Source organism: Chelonia mydas, chromosome 7 (assembly GCF_015237465.2).
Source record: "Chelonia mydas isolate rCheMyd1 chromosome 7, rCheMyd1.pri.v2, whole genome shotgun sequence".
NCBI classification, from domain to species: domain Eukaryota; kingdom Metazoa; phylum Chordata; order Testudines; family Cheloniidae; genus Chelonia; species Chelonia mydas.
The window spans coordinates 110872819-110898335 of record NC_057853.1 but is presented as its reverse complement, the minus strand read 5'-3'; the positions used below and the strand labels follow the sequence as shown (position 1 = coordinate 110898335).

At 41.9% G+C, this 25517-nt stretch overlaps 1 protein-coding gene across 1 annotated transcript in view; it reads left to right on the top strand.

Annotated features, from left to right (window-relative positions):
* Positions 1 to 25517, top strand: part of FHIP2A (FHF complex subunit HOOK interacting protein 2A) — a 51318-nt gene that overhangs the window by 2135 nt on the left and 23666 nt on the right. The window contains exons 2-10 of the mRNA XM_037904050.2: positions 10682 to 10760; positions 13132 to 13301; positions 16370 to 16474; positions 16831 to 16953; positions 21115 to 21387; positions 22228 to 22424; positions 23704 to 23818; positions 23931 to 24007; positions 24107 to 24299. Coding sequence (XP_037759978.1) covers positions 10682 to 10760; positions 13132 to 13301; positions 16370 to 16474; positions 16831 to 16953; positions 21115 to 21387; positions 22228 to 22424; positions 23704 to 23818; positions 23931 to 24007; positions 24107 to 24299 — 1332 coding nt within the window. The remainder of the gene's footprint in view (positions 1 to 10681; positions 10761 to 13131; positions 13302 to 16369; positions 16475 to 16830; positions 16954 to 21114; positions 21388 to 22227; positions 22425 to 23703; positions 23819 to 23930; positions 24008 to 24106; positions 24300 to 25517) is intronic.

The window sequence follows — 25517 nt, the reverse complement described above, 5'->3', positions numbered from 1 at the left end:
AACGGTATTCATGTGAGCAGTTTCATTGTCTTCAGTGGAACTACTTAAGTGAGTAAGGGTGGCAGGATTGGGTGAAAGACTTTTATTCTTGCTGGCTCTGCAATGAAAGTTAACTAATAAATATTAATTCCCAGAACTGGGCTTATATGATTGTTTACTTATTTGTGTGCCAATATAATCAAAAGTGCCTGTTTATTTTAGGGCCACAAGAAATACTAAGAAAAATCAATATGCCTATCAGTAAAGATAAGCAATTAGAGGATAAAACAATAAAAATAAATTAAATTTTAAAAAAATGGGAAGCATGTAATTTTGTGACTGCTATAAACCAAAACGCTCACCTCTTGGCATCCTGTTTACAAGTTGAAGTCCTCATCCTGTGTCTCTTAGTCTTATGAGTAAGCTCAACAAGTATTGTGGGGCTACTCACAGTAGTAAGTATTATGTTCAGTAATATTTGCATGATTAGGATATAAATAGTAAGAATTATAATGGTAAGAGTGAAACATGAACTCACAAAAGTGAGAGGATATTGAGCATGGCTACAACTTTCTCTTTAAGAAAAGGAGTACTTGTGGCACCTTAGAGACTAACCAATTTATTCGAGCATAAGCTTTCGTGAGCTATAGCTCACTTCATCAGATGCATACTGTGGAACTCACGAAAGCTTATGCTCGAATAAATTGGTTAGTCTCTAAGGTGCCACAAGTACTCCTTTTCTTTTTGCGAATACAGACTAACAGGGCTGTTACTCTGAAAACTTTCTCTTTGAGAGGTGTGTGGTACAGTATTCTAACCAAAGTACTGAGACCCAGAAACTTCTGATTTCTAATCCCAGTTGTTACTCCTTTGTGGTCTTAGTGCAGTGTGTCCTGGAAGTCAATAAACCCTGGACTATGTCAGATCAAGCAGGTGGGAAGGAAGGTTAGCTGGCTCCAGAGCAGTTTAGAATCACCTTCTATTTGTAAGGTCTATAGCAGTGGTTCCCAAACTGGGGTTCACAGAATGTTAGTTACAGGGGGTTTGCCAGAAAAATTTCACTAATGACGGCCAGAGGACCCCGGGCATTGGAGGCAGCAGGTGGGACAGCCTGAGCCCCAAGGAGAGCGGGTCCGGACAGTTGGGGCTGGCAGTCCGAGCCCTGGCAGTCAGCGGGACCTGCAGCCCAAGCTCAGTGGAGCTCAGTTGGCCGGAGTGGTCAACGGGGTCCGGCAGCAGGAGCCCCACGGAGTGCGGAGGAAATTTAAACTTAAATCCCTGGAAATATTCATTTTTAGGAGGGGGTTCATGAGATTTCACAATTTAGTGAAAGGGGTTCGCAGGCTGTTAAAGTTTGGGAGCCACTGGTCTATAGAAACAGGATTTTCAGAACACGTTGGAGCACTCGTGCCTTATCCTGCCTGTGGAAGTGATCCATGCCTGATGCTACAGAGGCAAATGTTCTCTACTTTACCAGTAAAGTTGATAGGTACATTCTACAGTACGGTGGAGAGGGATAGTGCTTTCCTGATCCCTTCAGGCATGCAGTTTTATTCGCTTTCGTAATGCTCCTGTCCTGCCCTCTAAGTACAGGAACAATTAACTTTAGAAACTGAGGGTACATCTACACTACCCGCCAGATTGGCAGGTATCAGGGATCGATTTATCGCGTCCAGTGTAGACATGATAAATCAATCCCCGATCGCTCTGCCGTTGACTCCTGTACTCCACCGCGGCGAGAGGCGGAAGCGGAGTTGATGGGGGAGTGGCGGCAGTCGACACCTCGTGTCTTCACAGCACAGGACTTCAGCTACGCTATTCTCATTGCTGAAGTTGTGTATCTTAGGTCGATATTCCCTTCCCCGCCATGTAGACCAGGCCACATATTCCTATAGTCCGAGTTCCCAGCTTGCAAGGTAACAGTTGATTACCTTTATTATCTTAGCTTTCACATATGAAATAATAATCGAGCCACAGTGACTGACTCTGTGACCTATGGCAAGGAATTCCAAAGGTTGACTGTACACGGTGTGTAATCATTTGTTCCAACTGTACTGCCCTTTAAATAATTGATTATCCTCTTGTTCCAACATTGTGATGGGGAAAAAGTAAGGGGCCAATCATTTTTCATTTTGCTTTCTTAATTTTGAATGTCTTAATCAAAATATTCTCTAGTCTTTTTCCTTTGCTGTCTAAATAATCCTAGTTTGTGGATGCTTTCTAAACACATCTCTTCTATATCTGCTGAAGCTCTTTATAATACAGTCTTTAAAAAATCCTAGTTTTTTGCAGTCTCTTATCACCTGTAAATCCTCCCCCGTCTCAGCTATCTTTGCTGTCCTTCTCAATCCCTGCAAAGATGAAGACAGTAATCCAGATGAGGATCCACCACTGTGTGATGTATTACGCTGATAGAATGATCATAACTATAATAGCCAAGTACAGTAGTGCCATCTTAAGACAGAGGCATCCTTGAATTTGATTTTGTGTGTGAGTTTTCCTGTTGTTCTGTGTTGTTTTAGGTCCAAATTCTTAGTGGGACTACAGGTATTTGATAGGGTTGATTGTTATGTTCCAGAGAGTCTGTCACAGGTTTGTTACAAACAGATGTTTTTACCCTGCCGTTAGACAAATGTGCTCCCTACCCGTGTATTTGTGTCTGACTAATCCAAACAGTGTTGAATCTTCAGGGCTGCCAAGAAGTGAATGACAATGCACAGCAAATGGGGTTTCAAGTTGTTGGTTTTTAGCTCTCTTTTTTCCCCCTATACTCCTCACTTCTGTTTTCATAAAAAGAAATTGAATCTTGAGCAAGTATGTGCTCCATTGTTTGTTTGGTCCAGGTTATGTCAAGATTGATTCTGCAAATTGCTAAGGGCTTGTCTACACTTAAAATGCTGCAACTGTACCTCTGCAGCTACACCACTGTAGCGCTTCGGTGACGACGCTGTCTGTGCCAACGTGAGGGGCTCTCTGTCAGCGCTGGTAAACCACCTCACTGAGAGCTAGTAGCTAGGTTGATGGGAGAATTCTCCAGTGCTGTCTACACCGAGGGTTAGGTTGATTTTTTCAGACCCCTGAGCGACACTAATTTCCTCATGTAGACCAGGCCTCAGTCTTTTTAAATACTAACCTTTGGGGCTTTTAAGAGATATTTACATGTAGAAAATCATAAACTTTGAGCATTTGGAATAGCTCTCAATTTCACTTCAAAGTAGGATAATTCTGTATCATTATATAGCTGATTGGCAATTACAATAGGTGTTAGCTGCTCCTAGGGTCTGTAAATTCTTACTAAATCTCTCTAGGTGCTTATCTCTCAATTGTACCTTATTACAAAGATACCTAATTTGTTTTAACTCCAGTTTCCTTTCTGTTATTGTCATGACAGGTTCCTTCTAGCCCAAACTAACTTTAACGAATGACTAGGCTTTTCTTTTAAAGAATCACTTAACCTTGCTTATACTGCCCTGAATCCTTACCTTCATCTGTATAAGTACTCAGAGTGAGGTGTTGTCTACTTGATTAGATATAATATAATAACTCGTGTTTCTGAGAGCAGATCAGACTAAACCCTTCCATTATAATTTCCTAATAATTTATCAAGGACTGTGGTGGAGTCTCTATCGCTGATAATTTTTAAATCAAGTTTGGATTTTTTTAAAGGTACACAGGAAACAAGCAGAGAAGTCCTATGGCCTGTGTTATTTAGGTCAGGCTAGAATCTATATGATTACAATAGTCCCTTCCAGTCTTATAATCTATGAATAAAATAAGAAAGTAGAAAAGCTTATTACTATTTCTAATGGTAACAGCTAAACTTCTGATCCTGCAAATATTTACACACGTGCTGAACTTTACACCTGAAGTGAATGGCGTCCTGTATAAACTAGTGGGTGGTTTCACTAACCAGAGAAGGGAAATAAAGCTACACACACTTTTTAAGGTCCGTTCCTCAATGCAAGTTTTATTATCCACCAAGCAGTCACAGATCAAAAGCAAATCAAATGAAAAATACTGGGCAATAATCCCCAGAGACTTTCCCTGTTTCAGCCATCTGGGAGGGAAGAGGACCCACCTTTTGCATCCCATTAAGGCCCCTTTGCTGTAACTTCCCCTTCCTTTTCACTCTGTGCTGAGCACCCATGTGACCTCCCAGAATCTGTTCAGAAGGTTCACTTCTACCGTGTACATTGGCCTGGCCGAGTGGCACTGAAGGGAAAACCCTGACCTCAGTCTTTGTGGCCTACCCCTAGTCAGGTTGTAAGAGAGCTGGGAGGTAGCCTTCCAAGGTCCTGAGTGTATGAAAAATGTTACAGCAAATATTTATAAAATCTGTGAAGAAAATCCGTCTGAATGTTGTCTGGTTTCCTGAGACTTTACGTATTTTTTTTTCCAACAACTCATAATTTTTTATTTTTTGAGAGTTGTATGTTGGGCAGATTTTATAGTTAGCAGTCGCCCCAAGGATCTGTAATTCCCATTAGATCGAAAGTACTAATTTTGGAGGGATATTTGGGTGGGACTGGGTCACAGAATCATAGAATATCAGGATTGGAAGGGACCTCAGGAGGTCATCTAGTCCAACCTCCTGCTCAAAGCAGGACCAATCCCCAATTAAATCATCCCAGCCAGGGCTTTGTCAAGCCTGACCCTTAAAAACTTCTAAGGAAGGAGATTCCACCACCTCCCTAGGTAACGCATTCCAGTGTTTCACCACCCTCCTAGTGAAAAAGTTTTTCCTAACATCCAACCTAAACCTCCCCCAGTGCAACTTGAGACCATTACTCCTCATTCTGTCATCAGCTACCACTGAGAACAGTCTAGATCCATCCTCTTTGGAATCCCCTTTCAGGTAGTTGAAAGCAGCTATCAAAGCCCCCCTCCTTCTTCTCTTCTGCAGACTAAACAATCCCAGTTCCCTCAGCCTCCCCTCATAAGTCATGTGTTCCAGTCCCCTAATCATTTTTGTTGCCCTCCGCTGGACGTTTTCCAGTTTTTCCACATCCTTCTTGTAGTGTGGGGCCCAAAACTGGACACAGTACTCCAGATGAGGCCTCACCAATGTCGAATAGAAGGGAACGATCACGTCCCTCGATCTGCTGGCAATGCCCCTACTCCATACCATCCTCCAGATCATTAAGGAAGATATTGAACAAAACCAGCCCCAGGACCGACCCTTGGGGCACTCCACTTGATACCGGCTGCCAACTAGACATGGAGCCATTGATCACTACCCGTTGAGCCTGATGATCTAGCCAGCTTTCTATCCACCTTATAGTCCATTCATCCAGCCCATACTTCTTTAACTTACTGGCAAGAATACTGCGGGAGACCGTGTCAAAAGCTTTGCTAAAGTCAAGGAATAACACGTCCACTGCTTTGCCCTCATCCACAGAGCCAGTTATCTTGTCATAGAAGGCAATTAGATTAGTCAGGCATGACTTGCCCTTGGTGAATCCATGCTGACTGTTCGTGATCACTTTCTTCTCCTCTAAGTGCTTCAGAATTGATTCCTTGAGGACCTGCTCCATGATTTTTCCAGGGACTGAGGTGAGGCTGACTGCCCTGTAGTTCCCAGGATCCTCCTCCTTCCCTTTTTTAAAGATGGGCACTACATTCGCCTTTTTCCAGTTGTCCGGGACCTCCCCTGACCGCCATGAGTTTTCAAAGATAATGGCCAATGGCTCTGCAATCACATCCGCCAACTCCTTTAGCACTCTCGGATGCAGCGCATCCGGCCCCATGGACTTGTGCTCGTCCAGCTTTTCTAAATAGTCCCGAACCACTTCTCTCTCCACAGAGGGCTGCTCACCTCTTCCCCTTGCTGTGCTGCCCCATGCAGCAGTCTGGGAGCTGACCTTGTTCGTGAGTAAAGTATCCAGAAAGAAGCTGGTCAGTGGTGTGTTTCAAAGCTCATGGAGCAAACTAGAGCACAGGCTCGTCAGCGAAGTGTTGGCTACTGGAGCGGGTGACCAGAGGCCATTGCCAGTCACTGCCGACTATAGTGGGCGGCTTTTGCAGTTCTGTTTATTGTGTTCCAGCCATCTGAGCTAGGAACACACACATCATTTTTTTTATAATTGGGATTTAAAATTTATTCCTGAAGGCTGAAAGCTTTTCTTTGTGTAATTGAGGACTGAGAATTGGTCATGACCCATGGAAACTTAATTAAACTTTAATTAAAATGGTTGAATATAATAAACTTATAATTATTTCCATGGGTTAAATATAACTGAGATGAGTAAATACATATTTCCCTTTTTTGCCTATAACTTGAAGGTGGCTCCTTCATATGTGGTAGCTCATTAGTAAACTTTGAATTGTGTTTGGTCTTGGTCCAGATCCTAGAAGACAAGTATCAATGCTTTTAGAAAAAAAATCATTATTCAAATTGGCAATAGTAATGCCCTGTTAGTTTCAGTGGGTAGATGATAGTTGGCTGTGGAGATTGAACTACCTTTTCACCCTTATGGGTGATCCCTCCTTATCAGGGTTAAAGCATGTTCTCAGGAATCTTGCACTTCTGCTAGTTCTGTACTTGTTCTGTAGATGAACACAATTTCTACCAGTATAACTATTTGAGAGGTGTGTGTGTGTGTGTGTGTGTGTGTTTTAAATAAAATAAATATATCAATACAAAATCTATGTGCATACCAGGCCCTAGGTCAGGGATGGGCAAACTTTTTGGCCTGAGGGCCACATCGGGTTTCCGAAATTGTATGGAGGGCCAGTTAGGGGAGGCTGTGCCTCCCCAAACAGCCAGGCATGCCCCCCCCCGCTTCTTGCCCCCTGACGGCCCCCCTGGGACTCCTGCCCCATCCAACCCCCCCTGTTCCCTGTCCCCTGACGGCCCCCCTGGAACCTCTGCCCCATCCACCCCTCCCTGTCCCCTGACTGCTCCCCGCCGCCCCATTGAACCCCTCCTCTCATTCCTGACTGCCCCCCTGGGACTCCTGCCCCATCCAACTACCCCTTCTCCCTGACTGCCCCCGGAACCACTGCCCCTGACTGTCCCCTGCTGCCCCATCCAACCCCCCCTTCCGGATTGCCCCCCCAAGACCCCTGCCCCCATTTAACCTCCCTGTTTACCGCCCTCTGACCACCCCGACCCCTGTCCACACACTCACCCCCTGACCACCACCCCAAACTCCCCTGACCTCTATCCAACCCCCCCGCTCCCTGCCCCCTTACCGCGCTACTGCTACAGCTGCGCCACCAAGAGCACCAGGACAGGCAGCCGTGCCGCCCAGCGGGAGCCAGCCACGCCACCGCGCAGCACAGAGCACTGGGTTAGGCCGCGGCTCTGCAGCTGCGCTGCCCGGCAAGAGTTCGCAGCCCCACTGCCCGGAGCATTGCACTGGCGGCGCAGTGAGCTGAGGCTGCGGGGGAGGGCCAGGAGCTCAGGGGCAGGAGGGTCCCGTGGGCTGGGTGTGGCCCGCGGGCCGTAGTTTGCCCACCTCTGCCCTAGGTTATACCAGGGGTAAAAAAAAATTATGTAGACGAGCCCTTGGTCTAGGGCTGTCCTTGAGGCACTTTTCACCAGCACTAAATCCTCTCTAGCCTAAGAGAAGAAAAATCTAAAACTTTAAAAAGTACTTTCCTTCAGTTTGCTGTCTTCCTCTGAAGAAGTAATTAGTTAGTAGAGGAGTTTCACTCCATCAACTACCCTCCTTTCCTACTCAGCCTGTTGTTTTTCTTCCTCTCAGTCTCTTATATTTTATAAGATTAAACCATTTTTCAGGGATTTCAGGAGCATGTAGGCCAGGGGCAGGCAAACTTTTTGGCCTGAGGGCCGCATCAGGTTTTGGAAATTGTATGGATGGCCGGTTAGGGGGGGCTGTGCCTCCCCAAACAGCCAGGCGTGGCCTGGCCCCCGCCCCCCTGCTTCTCACTCCCTGACGGCCCCCCCCGGGACTCCAGCCCCATCCAACCCCCCTGGAACCTCAGCCCCCCTGGGATCCCTGAGCGCCCCTGGAACCCCTGCCCCTGACTGCTCCCCGCTGCCCCATCCAATCCCTCCTCTCATTCCTGTCTGCCGCCCCGGGACCCCTGCCCCATCCAACCACCCCTGCTCCCTGTCCCTGACTGCCCCTGGAACCCCTGCCCCTGACTGTCCCCCATTGCCCCATCCAACCCCCCCTCTCCTTCCTGACTGCCCTCCTGGGACCCCTGCCCCCATTCAACCCCCCTGTTCCCCGCCCTCTGCCCGCCCTGACCCCTATCCACACCCCCGCCCCCTGACCACCACCCCAAACTCCCCTGCCCTCTATCCAACCCCCCCTGCTCCCTGCCCCCTTACCGTGCTGCCTGGAGCACTGGTGGCTGGCGGCGTTACAGCCGTGCCTCCCGGCTGGAGCCAGCCACACAACGCGCACCACAGAGCACCGGGTCAGGCTGGGCTCTGCAGCTGCGCTGCCCCAGGAGCTCACCCCGCCCCCCCAGAGCATTGTGCCAGCAGCGCAGTGAGCTGAGGCTGCGGGGGAGGGGCCGGGGGCTAGCCTCCTGGGATGGGAGCTCAGGGGCTGGGCAGGAGGGTCCCACGGGCCGTAGTTTGCCCACATTTGATGTAGGCTGAGGAAGCAATCCTGCAGTCCTCAATCAGCAAAACTCAGTGAGGCCAATAAGAATTTTAATTGAGTAAGAACAGCAGGATCTAACCCTGAATTACCTTTTCACCTCTAAGAGCAGTCCCTTGAGGGCTGTATTGAGGCAATTTGTTGGGGGAGAGACAATGTCTGGGAAGCTTGTGACTGCTGCTGCTCTCTCTGTGGATAAATTATTGTCAGTGCTGGAAATTGAAATCCTCAATCTGGCACTGGCTTTCAGAAACACTGAATTCACCTAGAAACAGATGAGGCTAAAATAGAAGTGGAGAGCAAAATCGCATCAGTCAAGGGTGAATTTTTAATATAATCTATTTTAGCGTTACTTTTGAAAATAATGTGTGCTGAAAAGCCATGAGGAAAAGCCCTTTATCCCTAAGAAATGCTCTCTGCAGCCATTTATGAAGCAAAATTTAGTTCTGATTATATATTATTATAGAAACCAGTACAAATTGATGGCAATAATGGCTTCAGCCACCCATCCCCGGCCAGCAAGGAAAACAAAGCCTGATATGTAAAGATCTGTCCTGTATCTTCAGCTACTTCTCTGTTTTGCAGTAACCAAACAAGATGTATAGTAAAATAAATATTCTGCTCAATGAAAGACTTTCAGATGCCTTTTTTTTTGCCTCATGACATTTGGTGCACTAAAATGTTATGAGGTAAAATGTAATGTCAGTGCCCAGAATAGCCTTGGGGGAACAGAAGAGCAGTCAGATAGCAGGGAATGGATAAATGGTGTATAAATTCGATTGCTTAGTTGACATTTGGGAGTGAGTGTCCTAACGCTGATCCTGTTAGCCATCATGCACAGTTACTTTTGAATGTCTTTCATTTCAAAGTCTTGTGTACAAAAGGTCAGTAATATTAAGAACTCCTCTTTCCTTCGGCACATGATGTGCTGTTCATATATTGGATTTTGCGTTTTTAGCCAAGATAAATGTAAACGTCATTAACTAGAGAAAAACGTTGGATGTATAAAATTTTCAAGGGTATGCAAAGGTTTGAGAGCCCTCCATTCCCATTGGCTTATTGGGATTTGAGGCGACTCAAGCCCCTAAAGGGGGAAATTGGAAGCAATGATTTATGGTTTGAAGCCTCAAATTTGAAATATCTAGACATGAAGAATCACAGATTCCAAATCCCACTGGAGTGACAGCCCTTGAGTCTTCTAAGAGGAATATACTGAGCTCCATGGAGTTTGGTCCTTTCCAGTAAGGATGACCTTTCCTCCTGTTATTGTACAGTATTCTACCCAGTGATTATCCAGCTGGCTGCTGCATCCTGGCCTCTGGAGTGGCTGCATTTCATTTCAGCAGTGTGTGGGTGAATTGTTTTGGCGCTCCTTCCTAAGAAGAATTCTGTGTAATGAAATAAAATATAATTAAATAGAGCCCAAGTTTGATACATTGAAGGTCTTGAGATTTTTGTTATAGGAGGTTCTATTCCGGTTGTGAATAGCTGTGAATGCCATGTCTTACGTTTGGGCCCACCGGCTGTGCTCCACCGAGCAATTATTGGCAATCCATAGAGAGCTGGGTGGCCATGATACTGGCTTCCCTTGTCTTCAGCTGCTCTTTTGAACTGTCCAGTCTCTTAATTCCAAAGAAGAGCCAGGAAGGCTATAAAAACAGCTGGAAACCAGAAGGAGTCGTCATCCTGTAAATGAAAGGGGGACCTCTTTCAGGGGCTGGAGCTGAATGAGAGAGGAATGTCCTGGGGAGAAATGAGGGAAGCAGCTGGCCAGTGTAAGCAGGGGAGCAGAGGGAGAGAGTGGGAAGGGGAGATGATATGAAGAGCAGAAGCAAAGGAGTGTGATTAACTTTCTTCTTAAAGGACGAAACACTTATATATAAAATTGTTGGGAAGTACTTTCTTATGTGAGCAATTCCTTTAGTTGCCGAAGTATGTTATATAATCACAAATGGGTGTACAGGTGTTTATGAGACAATCTCACTAATAAGATGTGGTCCATGTATGAACAATTTTAGAGCCACTGCTTAGGGATTAAGGATAGAGTCTCCTTCAGTCCTGCAGGAAATATATTTTGATCATTTCTTACCACTTAGTTTTTTTGTTTTGTTTTGTTTCCATAGCTTGCGCCATCCCTTCCGTTACAAGAAGATTTTGTTTACCACTGGAAAGCAATTACGCATTATTATATAGAGACCTCAGGTAAGAGAACTTTTTTTTTTTTTTTTTTTTTTTTTGCATCTTCACTATGGAAAGAGGCAAACTGGAACTACCTCGGTGCTGTTTAAAAGTGAAGATTGGGAAATAGCGAAACTGTTTTCATTAAGTAAGTTCCTCTTTCTTTTTCCAAAGTAACAAAAAACATTTGTTTTAAAATATCCTTTATCTTTGATTTACCTTTGACAAAGCACCTTGATAGAGGGTGAACAACAGCGGATGTAATGCCTCATTCCCTGTGCACTTTGTTGAGAATTGTACCTTTTAAGGTCAGACCTAATTTCTGGCTTCACCTGTTCAGTTCACTCTAAACACACATCTGCAGAAATGTAATCCTTCTGATAACCCTTCTCATTTCTGTTGCATTGCCTCTTTTCCTTTTCTTTCCAAGGTTTTACCACGTCTTCACAAAATCACTTTGCAGTCATGTACACTTGAACAATCATTTCTGAAGCCAGTCAGACTTTCATACAATGCTCAGTACTGGGCATCTTTCTGTATTTTATCTTGTTTAATTTTTTTCTCAGATTGTGTCTCTCCTTAAGGTATTTTGAGACTGCAACTGTGAAAGTTCTTACAGATTTCATCCATGTTTGACAGAATCAAACCAAAGTTAATTAAAACTCTAGTGTCTGCCTTCTGCTCTTCTTCATTTAATTTAAAAGCTGGCTGTTCAGTTGAATTATGGCTGTATTTGCTTAATGTAAATCACATTTCCACCATTCCAACAAATACATAAATAATCGTCCTCCTAATCACTTGTTCTAGTCTGTTGTCTTTAAAGACAAATATCACCATGCCCTATGTACTCTTATCTCTGCATGCCTATTAGAGTGGCTATTGAATGTTGTGTTCACAACCTCAGGACTTCTGATTTCTTGTTTAAATCAATATGTACTCAAACTGACATATAAGCATGTGTGGTGCAAAATAAAAATAAATTCAGCTTTGGCTTCGGTACTAAATATTTATTTGCAAAAACCCAAGCTTCCATTCTTGCTGCTACCTCTCCCTCACCACCACCTTCCCCCAAATGAAAATCTGCAAAAAGATCTTGAAAACTATGTGTTTGGATATGCTACCTTTGAAATCAATGGAAATTTTACCTTTACTTCAGTGGGAGCAGGATTAGGTCTTAGAAGCCTTACTTCAACAAGTCAGTCTAAGCTAACTGGTGACAGAGAGAAAACTGAAATTGCCCTGATGTGGCAATTCTCTTCTGTGACCTTGTTTCCTTTTGCATTCAAATGACCGTTACAGTATTTTAAAGTTATTGCATAAGAAGAAATGACTAATTCCACATTGCGTTAGTTGTTCAATTAAAATATGGCAAAATAAAAATTTGCTTCTAAATTCCTAGAAACACACCAGTGCCATACAACACCTTGGGTTAATGCCTGTTCTCAGTTACACTGGTGCAAATTCAAAGTAACTCCATGGCCTTCAGTGTAACTGAGATCAAAATTCAGAGTAACAGCCGTGTTAGTCTGTATTCGCAAAAAGAAAAGGAGTACTTGTGGCACCTTAGAGACTTTGTAGTTCTCTCTCTCTGTAGCTCACGAAAGCTTATGCTCAAATAAATTGGTTAGTCTCTAAGGTGCCCCAAGTACTCCTTTTCTTTTTGAGATCAAAATCTGGCTCTTTTCCTTTATAGCGATCTATGAGCTGAACTGTACTCTGAAATTTGAATAAAACAATACACAGTCTTAACAAAGACAATGTAATAGTCATACTTAAGAATTTTTTTAAAAAATTGAACTGAGCCTGAAGTTTGGATATACATTATTTGTGAGATTAAAAAAAATAGGCTTCTCTCTGTCTCTCACTCTTGAAGGAATTGTTCAAGTGGAAATGAAGTAGATTCTGGATGCTGTCCACAGATTCCAGTCTTGGATTGTTTTGGGACCATCTGACAAGTACAGTCTCAGAAATTTAGTATTCCACACTTTTTTTTTTCACATTAAGGTTAAACTTCTCTAGTATCTAGTAGTCCACATTTTCAAAAGTGACCAGTAATGCTTTGTATCTATTTTGAGATACGTTAAAGAGACCTGATTTTCAGAGGCATATGCTCAACCCTCTGGCAAAATCAGGCCCCTTTAAGGTGTCTCAGGTTAGGCATTCAAAATCTCTGTTTCCCTTCTGAAAATATGGGCCAGCATATTTATGTAGATGTGAATTATCCAGTTAATACTCTCTTTACCGCTCACTGACTATGTTGTAACAATTTTTTCAGAGGGCTCTTTTAATAGTTATTTTGAAAAATGGCCATGTTTTAAACCAAAGGTTTATAATTGAACTCAAAGGAAAATTTGGTTTTTATTTTTATCATTTTAACTGAATATTTTTTATTTAGATGACAAAGCTCCTGTGACTGATACCAACATTCCTTCTCACCTGGAGCAGATGTTGGATATTCTAGTTCAAGAAGAAAATGAGAGGGAATCGGGAGAGACAGGGCCTTGTATGGAATATTTGCTACATCACAAGATCTTGGAGACATTGTACACACTAGGGAAAGCTGATGTAAGTACATCTCAGGCGGTGGGCAAGAGCCTCATCCTTTGAGGTACTTAGGACCTTCAATCCCATTAGAATTATGTCAGTTGAGGATGGTCGACACCTGGCAGGATAAGACCCGTAAACTCTATGAAATCTTGCTGATGATCGTTTGTTTCACATTACCTAAGAATGTTGCTGGAGTTCCAAAGTAACATGAGCAAATGAGTGGTCATTCAAGTCGGCCAAAGTGAAGTAGTATGGTCCATTGGTTAGAGCACAGGACCTGGGAGATGGGAAACCTTGACTATGTGACCTTGAGCAAGAAGTCACTTTGGCTTTCTGCCTGAGTTTTCCCACCTGTATATGGGGATAATAATACTCACTCTCCTTTGTACAGCATTTTGCTTGGGTGACAAATGCTTTATTAAGTTTTGTTGTTTGTTTTTCTGAAAACAGTTGTGTAGATTACAGAAGCATGCTGTCCCTGATTTAGTGTTCTGAGCTGCAAAAGACGTTCAAATTACCCTCCATAAAACAGTCTCTTGGGCACTGTGCTCTTTAGATAACTTAATAAAGCAGAGAGAGGTATGGGTGAGATTCCATATGGCATCTCAAGTCCTTTTTGCTCTGCTCCGGTGGTGCAAAGGGGATTTAAAGCTGCCTTAAGGCACCACCTCAGGTTTTCCCAAACTATTCCCACCTCTGTGGTCCCCTCCCCAGCACAGGGCGTGCAACCAGAGCACAAGGAGCTCTCGCAGTCCTGGCTGGTGGAACAGCCCCTTTGGGGATGTAGCATGAGATAAACCAGCCCTGAGTCTACTCTAATTTGTGCCAGTCTAGTTTGATGGCTTACAGCCCCCACAACTGGTAGGGTGTGGGGGACCGAAAGGTGAGTAAAGCCACCTGTGCTCTATGCCCCATTCTGAGTCATGCTATACTGCAATTGGCAGCTTGGCCCTATATATTAAAAAGCCTTTTCAACTTCGTAAAGTTCTGAATTGCATGGGACCAATATTTTGTTTTAACTGTAGAGAACTGGATGGCTCAGGACTATCAGTTAGATGGTGATAGCACATAATTAGTACTTTAATTAATGTTTGTACAGTTTCATCTTTTACATACTCTAGTCACCTTAGAGCCTTTCACATCTATGTCACTGGTACAAATCTAGCCCAGGTCAGTAGTGACCACTTGGTGTTAAGTTTTCATGGCTATTCTGTGGCCTGTGTGAAGTTTGTTTTGGGACCTCAGTCCATTTCCCAGGAACAGGAAATGTCCTCAAAACTGCCACCGCCACTGTTGGTGCCATTCTTGGCAGCCTTATCCACTGAAAGGCCAAGGATTGACTGGATCATGGAGACTCAATTACTCTTTCATCCCTCATGGTAGTACCTTCATGTCATGGTGGAAGTCAATCAGTTGGGCAGTGTAAGAGCTTTCACTCCTGCTGCCTGTTCTGAGGATAAACAGAGCACTTCATTCTCCAGGGTTGTCAGTCTTGCAACGTTCACACATTCACTTGATGTTTCTTGTCTTGTCTGGTTGGTTCTTATGTGTAAAGATAGTTTTCAGTTTCTCTGAGCCTGTGGGACAGCAATCTCTTCCTTCTGGGAGCACCTTTCTCCCAATATTCCTATCAACGTGGCATCTGTCTTGCAGCCTGGTTAATGAGGTGCCATAATACATAACATGGCTGGGGTATTTAATTAGCAATGTATTTATTAGAAATATAGTTGGTTTGATACAACTACAAACTCCGTGAGGAAAACATGATGCAGTTGAGCTGTGTGAAATGCAAAACTGGCAAAGTGCTTTTAAGAGTCAAGAGAAGTCATTACATTTACAAAAATATGTCTGCACAAGTGATTCTTGGACAGCATGTCATTTATACTTTACCATTTGTGAATTACCATTCATACTTTACCACGTGTGGACTAGTTGACCTTTTGAGGTCCCTTTCAGCCCCTACAGTTCTGTGATTCAGTACACCTGAAATAAATACGTGGTTCAATGTGTGCAGGGTGTTGCAGTTAACTCCAGTTAGGGAATATTCTCACTTTGTTCTGACTATGGTATGTCTACACAGCAGCTGGGAGGAGTAATTCCCATCTTGGGTAGACATACACATGCTAGCTCTGTTTGAGCTAGCACCCACAAATAGCAGTGTAGCCACAGCAGCTCATAGTAGCCATCTGAATACAATCCTACCTGACCTCCTGTGTACATACTGAGGTGGCTAATCTAAGCTCCATGGCCACACTGCTGTTTTTAGGCGCTAGCTTGAGCAGAGCTAGTGCATGTATGTCTAAACCCAAGCTGCAAATCACACCTCTCAGCTGTTATGTAGACATACCCTTAGGCTTATTACATTATTCTACCATCACGGTATGGCTCCACTAGACTTTTTTAACTCAAGTTAATTGATTGTCTGTTAACTAACTAAAGTTAACGTGCTTGGACAAGCTACTATGAATACACCACAAATATTAGGGATTTACTTTAGGCTGAGCCCTTGGGTAGATTACAGGCATTTTTGTCCCGGAACAAACATTTGTGGAGTGTCCAGATTAGCATGTACAAGAGTGCTAGGTAATTCAAGCTAACTAGCAGTCAGTTAACTCAGATTTTAAAAAAATCCTCTCATGTAGACAAACCCTAAGTGGTGTGTTAAGTGTGATGATTTTACTTGCAGTAGAGCTGTACCTAAGTTGTTGATATATGATGTTGGGCTTCTGTAGTGGCATAAACTTTCCCACAACCCACTCTGTGTGTTCTGTTATACAACTGAGTTGGCTAGGCATAGGCTCTTAGATGTTAAAAATATCAAGTTTTGTGAAAATAAATATAATTTAAAAGCATGCATTCAATTAATTAATGTAAAGGGTGTGGTTTTTTAATAAAATAAAGCATGTATAGTTAGCAAGACCTAATATTTTCAGTTGTTTTGGATCAACTATTTAAATTGATCTGTTTATTTATGATAAAGCTGTTCAAAAGGATGTTAATCTTATTTCAATTTAATCTCAGCTGTTTTGGATGATCAGCTTGTATGTTATTTATTTCATTGTTGTTCTATTTCTGTTGTGGTCTAGTGTCCTCCCGGAATGAAGCAGCAAGTTTTGTCTTTCTATACCAAACTTCTAGGAAGAATTCGACAACCTCTTCTCCCACATATAAATGTATATAAACCAGTGCAGGTACGGTTCAAGTTTCAAACAAACATTTATTTGTGTATGGCAGGCTTTTTGGATGTCAAATGTAATGGTTTCTCTCTTGCGTGGAGTTTCTGTCTGGGGTTTTTTGTTTTGTTTTTAATCCCCCAGTGCAATAACAAATTACTGATTGGGACCTCTGAGTGTTACTGCAGTGCAAGCAGTAAATAATAATATCTCATGTATACCGGTGTAAATCTGGAGTAACTCTGTTGAAGTCAATATACCTTAATGTCATCAGAGAACCGCTTTGAGAAGAGAATTCAGCCTAGAGTGCCTACCAATAGGCTACTGGGTTTCTTCCACTTTTAATTGTCTACTTTTTTTCCCCCCACCCACAGAAATTAATCAGACTTTGCGGTGAAGTTCTAACAGCACCAACAGAAAATGAAGAAATTCAGTTTCTCTGCATAGTATGTGCAAAGCTGAAACAGGATCCATACCTGGTCAACTTCTTTCTTGAGGTATGTTTACAAGTATATTTCAAAACTGGTATATTACAACCAAAAAATTCCTGAGAAGCAGATTGGTGCTGCACTGGCTGCTTTCAATTAACTGAGTGTCATTTTCTTTAAAGTATTCAAGGGATTTTCTTTTATTTTTATTTTCTATTAGAGAAACAGTCTCATTCTTTTGTTCCGCATCTTCATTCAGAGCTCACATATTTTTCTGCTTGAAACCATGCCTAATGCAACCATTAGAGGGCACTCTCCAAATTAGAAAACCAGCATCTTAGGACTTGTCTACATTACCCGCAGGATTGCCGAGCAGGGGTCGATTTATCGCGTCTAGTGTAGACACGATAAATCGACCACTGAGCGCTCTCCCGTCGACTCCAGTACTCCACCAGAGCGAGAGGCGCAGGCAGAGTCGATGGGGGAGTGTCAGCTGTCGACTCACTGCAGTGAAGACACTGCGGTGAGTAGATCTAAGTACGTCGACTGCTGAAGTTCACGTAGCTGAAGTTGCGTAACTTAGATCGATTTCCTCCCCTAGTGTAAACCAGGCCTTAGTCAGTCAGTGGGGAAGTAACAATGTCGTGAGTGTAACATGGGAGTCCTGCATTCAGGAGTAAAATTGGACTTCTTGCTTTGTTCTTTGCCTCAGGTCATGGGAGAATAAGTGACTATCCCATGAGGCTTTGAATGCACCTTGCAAAATGCTGAGGGCCTTGGGGGATTGGGCCCTTAGTTGGTAGTGATGTATGTGGTCTGGAATGCTAGCCTGAATAGCCACAATGTTGGCTGACATCAGAATTAGAAAGTTTAACAGCAGGAAGATTTGGAAACTTCAGGATACTACTGAATTTAAAAGAGAGTTCTAGGATCACTGAGTTTTGTCTTAGAGCTCAGGCCAAGCCTTAAGAGATTATTGGAAGCTCCAATGTTTCTAATCATAGTAGCCCATGGCAGTCCTCTTCACAACTTCTAGAGGAGAGTTATTTTCACACAGGACATTTTAGATTCATTTAGTTGGAATACAGAGTTTGTTGATTCTGCCAGTCCATGCCCCTAGCCTTTCAGAGGCTCTAATTTGTAACTTGATATCTGTCTCAGACCTTGGAAGACCTAAGAGGGTAAATTCCCAGTATGCCATCTGATATTATCTTGCAAATTCCATTAACACAGACATAATTTATAGCTGAAACTCTGGTGCATCACTCCAAAACTGTACCTGCAGGTATATCTAAATATAGCATCTTGCTGGAAGTTTGTTTGTGGAGCTGTGCTATATCTCGTTTACTTCTAAAGTTGAAAAAAAACCCAGCAGGCACCTATCGGCTTTTTTTCAGTTGTTCTCTAGCGAATTAGTCATTCTATTACAGAAGTTTTCAGCTGTGTTGCTTAACAAGCATTAGGATCAGGGACTAATTGCATGGCTACATCTCTTGGGAAAATAAATTTGCTAGGTGAATGGCAGTTGAAGTAACCTTCTGTAAGCCATTTTTGAATCCTACTTAGATCTTGTGGCAGTGAGTTCCTCATGCTATTTGTGTGTGGTGTAAAAGAGTTTCTTTTCATCAGCTTTAAATTAGTTACCACTTAATTTATTGAGTGTCCCCTTGTTTCTGTATTGAGAGGATACATAGAAATGGCTAATTTACCTTTTCTGTCTCATTCATTATTTTATAAACCTCTGTCATGTCCCCTCTTACTCATTTCCTTTCTAAATAGTCCTTACCTTTGTAATCTCTCCTGATATGGAAGGTTTTCCATACTGTTGATCATTTCCACTTCCCTTCTCTGGAACTTTTCTATTTCTGCTGTATCTGTTTGGGTGGTGGTGGAGTGACGAAAATTGAATACAATATTCAAAGTGAGGCTCTACCATCAGTGTATGACATTACATTATATTTTCAGTATTCCCTACCCTTTTGGTTACTGCAAGCTAACAAGCTGTGAAGTCACTTAATGATAAAGTGAAGTTGCACCACTCTCAGCAGAATTTGACCCCCCAGTGTTTATCTACGTCATGAAAATCTACAAATGTATTTTTATATTGCCTACTCTCTACTGGGTTTTCTGATCAGGTCACTCAGAGGAGAGCTTTGTAGAAAGCATTGAATATGTATTTTATGTAACCTTTTTTATTAGGTGATTCAGGATCTTGTCCTCTACTCTTGCAGGAGGCAGGTGAGCAGCTAGACTGCAGAACTGCATGACTAGACACATGCAAACTTAAATATACACAGAAACTCTGAATGCATGTGTTCTGATGTACAGAGGCTGACACTACCTGCACCTATCAGAAGTAACTGAGTTTGAACATAGCATATCACTCTAAGGGTTCACTTGTGGAATTCAAGCTTTCTCATACAGGAGTTATTGTTCTTGATACAGGCACTTCCCATTTATAGACAACAAGAAATAGATCCTAGGAGGTTCAGTAATTTCAGTTTTAAGGATAATGTACATTAACATACTGATTGCTTTGCATCCTTAGGCCTTTCGCAGTGTAGAAAAAAGACCTACTTGTAGAAAAGACAATTTTATGTTCTCTGAAACCATAATCTTTCCAACATACCCCCAAATCATACTTCTGTTGGACCATGGAGTAGACTATAAATTGTGATCCCTGGGTTACCTCCCCATGGACTTCAGTATATTCGTGCACAGTAGCAATGCAGAACAGTGTCTCCACAAAGAATGCACATCATCTAGGCAAGTGTTCAGAGAATTTTTGTAGTTTGCTGTCTGACTGTCGTGTATTTATTTCCTCCTGGTTTGTGTGTACTAAAAGCTGGTAACCCAACTGGTGACTCTTTTAAATGTTTAATGCTCGTGCAATATTTGAAATAACTGTGGCCTTATCATAAATATCATAGGATCTATAATCTTATTACTGTGATCACTTGAAAAATTGGTCTTAAGATGAAGTCCAGTGTATGAGTCTAATACAGTATTTACTCATCTAGGTCTGTGCCAGAAAAACAGAGAATCCCTACCCCACAACCAATCTCTCACTCGGTCTTGTAGAACACTAATGTAAATATATCTTTTATTTGTACAAAACAGATTTATAGAAAGAAGGCTGGGTCACATTCTTTCAAGGTAACAAAGCAAATGTCCCTCAACTCTCAAGAAAGTGTTGTATGAGTATTAGGTGTCCAGTGATAACTTGGCACCCACTCCTTCCCCTCTATGAAATCTACTAGATATCTTTAAAAAATACAAACAGAAAAAAAATATCACTTGAGAGTAGCTCACAAGTCTTAGAGAGGCTTTTTTTCACTTTGAAGGCAAAATCTCTTCAAGTGAAGAATCAATTTCATTTTCTGATTGGAATCGGAAATGGTGTTTCCATAGTCACAGAGATAAAATGGATTGAGGTCTTGACCTGAAAACCATGTGCTAGTGTCAAAAGTTGCCTGCATAAAGTAAATGCGAAATTCATATTGGAGATTGGACAAATCAAATAGTATCCACTTCAGTTGTCTGATATAAAGAACAAAACCATCTCTTTTCCTTTGTCTTGGACAAGCTAACACAGAAGCAGCCTTAAAATGGTTTGGTATAGAGTTTGGGAGAAATTTTGATAAAGTACAAAATGTGTTAAATTTAAATATTCAGATGCTTCTGCACCCATAATATACTACACAACTAATACATCCAACCTTGTAAAGAGCTACAGTAGAACCTCAGAGTTACGATCCCCAGAGTTACAAGCTGACCATTCAACCACACAGTTCATTTGGAACTGGAAGTATGCAATTGGGCAGCAGCAGAGACAAAAAGAAAAAAACTGAAATACAGTACAGCACTATGTTAAATGTAAAGTACTAAAACAATAAAGGGAAAGTTTAAAAAAAAAAAAGATTTGACAAGGTAAGGAAACTGTCTCTGTGCTTTGTTTCATTTAAATTAAGATGGTTCAAAGCAGCATTTTCTTCTGAATAGTAAAGTTTCAAAGCTGTAAATTTTTGAAAGAACAATCATAATGTTTTGTTCAGAGTTATGAACATTTCGGAATTATGAACAGCCTCCATTCCCGAGGTGCTCGTAACTCTGAGGTTCTGCTGTACTTGATGTATGTGTTACATAAACCTTTATTTTCGTAAATTTCTGCTTTAGGGCAAACAGCATTTTGATCAGTATAATCTCCTGTCCTAATGTAATGCTTTTCAGAACAAGTTAAAAGCATTGGCTTCCAAAGGATCAGCAAGTGTAATTACAGAAGACATGCTAAAAGGCCAGGATTCGTTGATGACAGACGTTGGGCAGTCCATTCAACCTGAAGAAATATCTAATGCTGCTGGAGCGGAGCAAATAGAGAAGGAAGATGATCTATCCACAAGTCTGGATGAACTAAATGTCACTTCATCACCTGAGGCCTCAGCTGTTCGTCTAAACCAAGACTATAATTTAGTGAATTCTTTGCTAAATCTCACAAAAAGCCCAGTGAGTCATTTTCGATTCTACTCAGTGTGGTAAAATGAGTAAAGTGTTTTGGATGTTGCTGGAAGGGAGTCATTTACAATAGATATGTGTGTGTGTATATATATCATTTAATGCTTAAGAAATCAGATAGCTTTTTTTGGTAGACCATTTCTTTTGCAAATTTCCAGGTGAAAACAAAACAAAAAATTCTAGAAAATGAATTGACTGCAATCTGATATTCATTGGGATCAACTAGTTTAAGGATGTTGTATGCTTCCAAAGCAAGTTGAGTGGTTTAATTATATCACAAAGGAATATGGAAAATGGAAGAAAGGGCTACTTTATATAGCATCAATTAAACCAAAATAATAAACCAAACACACTTTTTGTAAAAGCTTCAGTAGACCTGATTCTGTCTGTGAACTTGATTTCTTGTCAAAACAACCACTATGGGTCTGATTCAAGTCCTGCTGAATTCAAAGGGATCATTTAGAATTAACTTCAAGGGGAACTGGGTAAGTAAGGCCCTGTTTACTGTAATGGTATCAAGAGCAGAAAACTTTACATACCCCATAGTTGTAAAGTGATGTTTTACATTAGATTAGGCCCAAGCCAGTGTATACTCTTTAGCACTGGTTATATAAACTTGAATGTTATGCTTACCATGTCAATAACCCTCTTCAAAAGAAAGATTCTAAAACAAGTTTAGTAGAAATATCTATTCTAATTTCTGAACACGGAACATCAAGAATCCACTCAGTCCCTTTTTGATTCTGTTTCAAAGATCCTTTGGTTTCTGGTGTTTGATTTCAAATAAATATCGTTCCTGATTTATTTAACTCTTCCATGTCTGTTTGACAGGATGGTCGAGTAGCAGTAAAGGCATGTGAAGGCCTCATGCTCTTAGTGAGTTTGCCAGAGCCAGCAGCAGCCAAGTGCTTGACTCAGAGCACTTGCTTATGTGAATTGCTGACGGACAGGCTCACCACACTCTACAAAGCCCTGCCTCTGTCCGTGGATCCATTAGATATTGAATCGGTTGAGGCAATTAACTGGGGGTAAGAATATTGTTTCTGTTTTTAATATTTTAGATAACTTTGTACCACATACTGAAACTAAATTTCTGCCATTAGCTAAGACCTCTAGTACAGATAAGGCACCATGCAAGCAGTTTCATTAACAGAATCCAGATACAATATAGTAGTACTCTTAAGACTTGAGACATACATTGCAGTGATTATTGAGTTATGCGCAGATTCGGCTGCCAGTCCATGCACAGTCAGTCATTTGAGAGCAGCTCTCCCATTGAATTAGATTAGAGATCTGTCTGTGGTATAACTGCAGAATCAGGCCTTGGATTATTTTCCTTTTTGAATGTCAAGGACATAGGAAATTAGTAGACAAACTTTTTGGTGCGTTCAGTGAGCACACGGATCCAAGAGAAACAGGAAGTATCTGTTTGATGAAGGACTGTTTTAACATTTTGGTAGTAAAAGTCAAGAGGGCAAATACAATTGTTATATAACTCATCAACATGGGGCAAAAGATAGTAAGCCTGTTGTTCTAACTACTTGTACGTTAGACTCTAAAAATACTTTTTACTTTGGAATTTACTTCCCCGTACCCTGCCCCAGCATACTGTCTTGGTCCCAGTACTTGATCGTGGTCTGTAAGTTTCTACACAGGAATGATATATCTGATTTTAAAAAGTTCTTTAGCAGCTAAAGGTGATATAAGATCCAGTGGCTGGAAATAGAAGTAACTAAAAATCAAATTGAAAATAAGATGCAATTTTTAATAGGGTAATCCACTGTTAGAACAACTTACCAAGAGATGTGGTGAATCCATCATCACTTGGAGACTTCAGATTGAGATTGACTGTTTTTGAAAAAAATATGCTCTAGTTCAGCCCCAAACTATGGAGTGGGCTTGGTAGTGTTCACTTATGTATTAGGGAGGAATAATCCCACTACCTCAGGAATGACTATGTCAATTTCTATGGCCTCTGTTACTTGGGAGGTGAGATTGGTGACCCTTCTGACTTAAAAACCTGTTAAAACATTCTAGGTCCATCCATGTAGAATTCTTCTGCTGGCCATACCAAGTATACTTTAGCATGCCGTTGAAATCAATAGACTGGTAATGATAGCACTGCAGGATTTGTGGAAGACCAGCAGGAAAACTGTTAATATTCCCTCTTTTCTCTCTAATTGCACTCCTGCTCCCATTAAAGCAGATGGAGAATGTTGCCATTGAATTCAGTGGGAGTAATATTGGGCCCAGTGTTCTTTAAAGGTATCTAAACTAAATATATATATTTGCTCTTGTGTCCTCCAGTTTGGATTCATATAGCCACAAAGAAGATGCATCTGCTTTTCCAGGGAAAAGAGCCTTGATTTCATTTCTCTCCTGGTTTGACTACTGTGATCAACTTATTAAAGAAGCACAAAAGGTTTGAAATGTTTTCTGGAATAAATATGGGTAATCCAAAACTAGTTTGGCAAATAATATTGTTCCACATCTCTTGAGTTTGAAAGGATAACATTTTGTGGCCTGTGTTTTAGACTACTGCTGTTGCTATGGCAAGATCTGTACGGGAACGATTTTTTGTTGGTGTCATGGAACCCCAGCTGATGCAAACGTGAGTAGTCTCTTCGCATGTGGAACAGCTGGATAGAAGAGAAGTTAAGTTGATATTTTCAGTTGGAATCCAGTAGCTAACATTAAACTTCTTGTTCAGTTCAGAGATTGGGATCCTTACATCAACAGCACTGTTGCATCGTATTGTCCGTCAAGTCACTTCAGATGTGTTGCTGCAAGAAATGGTTGGCTTTATACTTGGAGGACACAGAGAGCCAGAAACCCTGACAGACATCAACAGACATCCATTGCGACACAGGTTAATCGAGCACTGTGACCATATTTCTGATGAGGTGAGAAATCGTCATGTCAATGTGTCTAAAATGCTGCTCTGCTGTGAAAAGTGACTGCAAAAATGGCATTTTGAGGTCCCATGTTTATTGTGTGTCAGTCACTTCTAGCTGAGTTTTACAGGTAAAAAGATGGCGGGTGGGAGGGTTCTAACTGCCAGCCCTACAGAACTTCCCTTGGGAGGTGAAACTCGGTGTTGACTCTGACTAGAGCATCAGATTCTCTGTGCTGTATTTTAACATTATTTGCAGCTATGTATGTCCGTTTGGGGTTGCTTGTACATGTGTTACTGAGGATAGATTCTGGCCCCTACATGGGGAGTTGAATTTGTAGTTCTAATGATGATGCATCATCCCCTCTCTCCCTTAGTTGTGCAGGTTCTGGAATGCGGACAGATAAAAAGTAGTAAAAACGTATTCTTGTCACTACAGTCAGCAGATAGGACAGAGACTATACACTGTGCAAATGTGCTGACTAAGAAGGTGCTGTCATTCCTTTTATGCCCTGATCCTTAAGCTGTTCTATGCAGAGCCATTTTGAAATCACTTGACTGCAGTTTTCAGAGTAGCAGCGTGTTAGTCTGTATTCGCAAAAAGAAAAGGAGTACTTGTGGCACCTTAGAGACTAACCAATTTATTTGAGCATAAGCTTTCGTGAGCTACAGCTCACTTCATCGGATGCATAACAGTGGAAAATGCAGTGAGGATGTTTTTATACACACAGACCATGAAAAAATGGGTGTTTATCACTTCAAAAGGTTTTCTCCCCCCACCCCACAATGGCCCACCTTGATTATCATACACGTTGTAAGGAGAATGATCACTTTAGATAAGCTATTACCAGCAGGAGAGTGGGGTGGGGGGAGAAAACCTTTTGAAGTGATAAACACCCATTTTTTCATGGTCTGTGTGTATAAAAACATCCTCACTGCATTTTCCACTTTTATGCATCCGATGAAGTGAGCTGTAGCTCACGAAAGCTTATGCTCCAATAAATTGCTTAGTCTCTAAGGTGCCACAAGTACTCCTTTTCTTTTGACTGCAGTGAGGCTCCCCCTTGGAACAGCTTGATGAGTCAGCCTTTTCAGAAGAGAGCCACACATCACAAATGCTTGTGTTTGTTAAAGTCCTGGCTTTGTGCTTTCTGTTTTACACCACCCCTTATGCTTAGAGCAGCCTCTCAATTTAAATACTCCAAGCCCCTGCCCTCTGCTTCAGAAA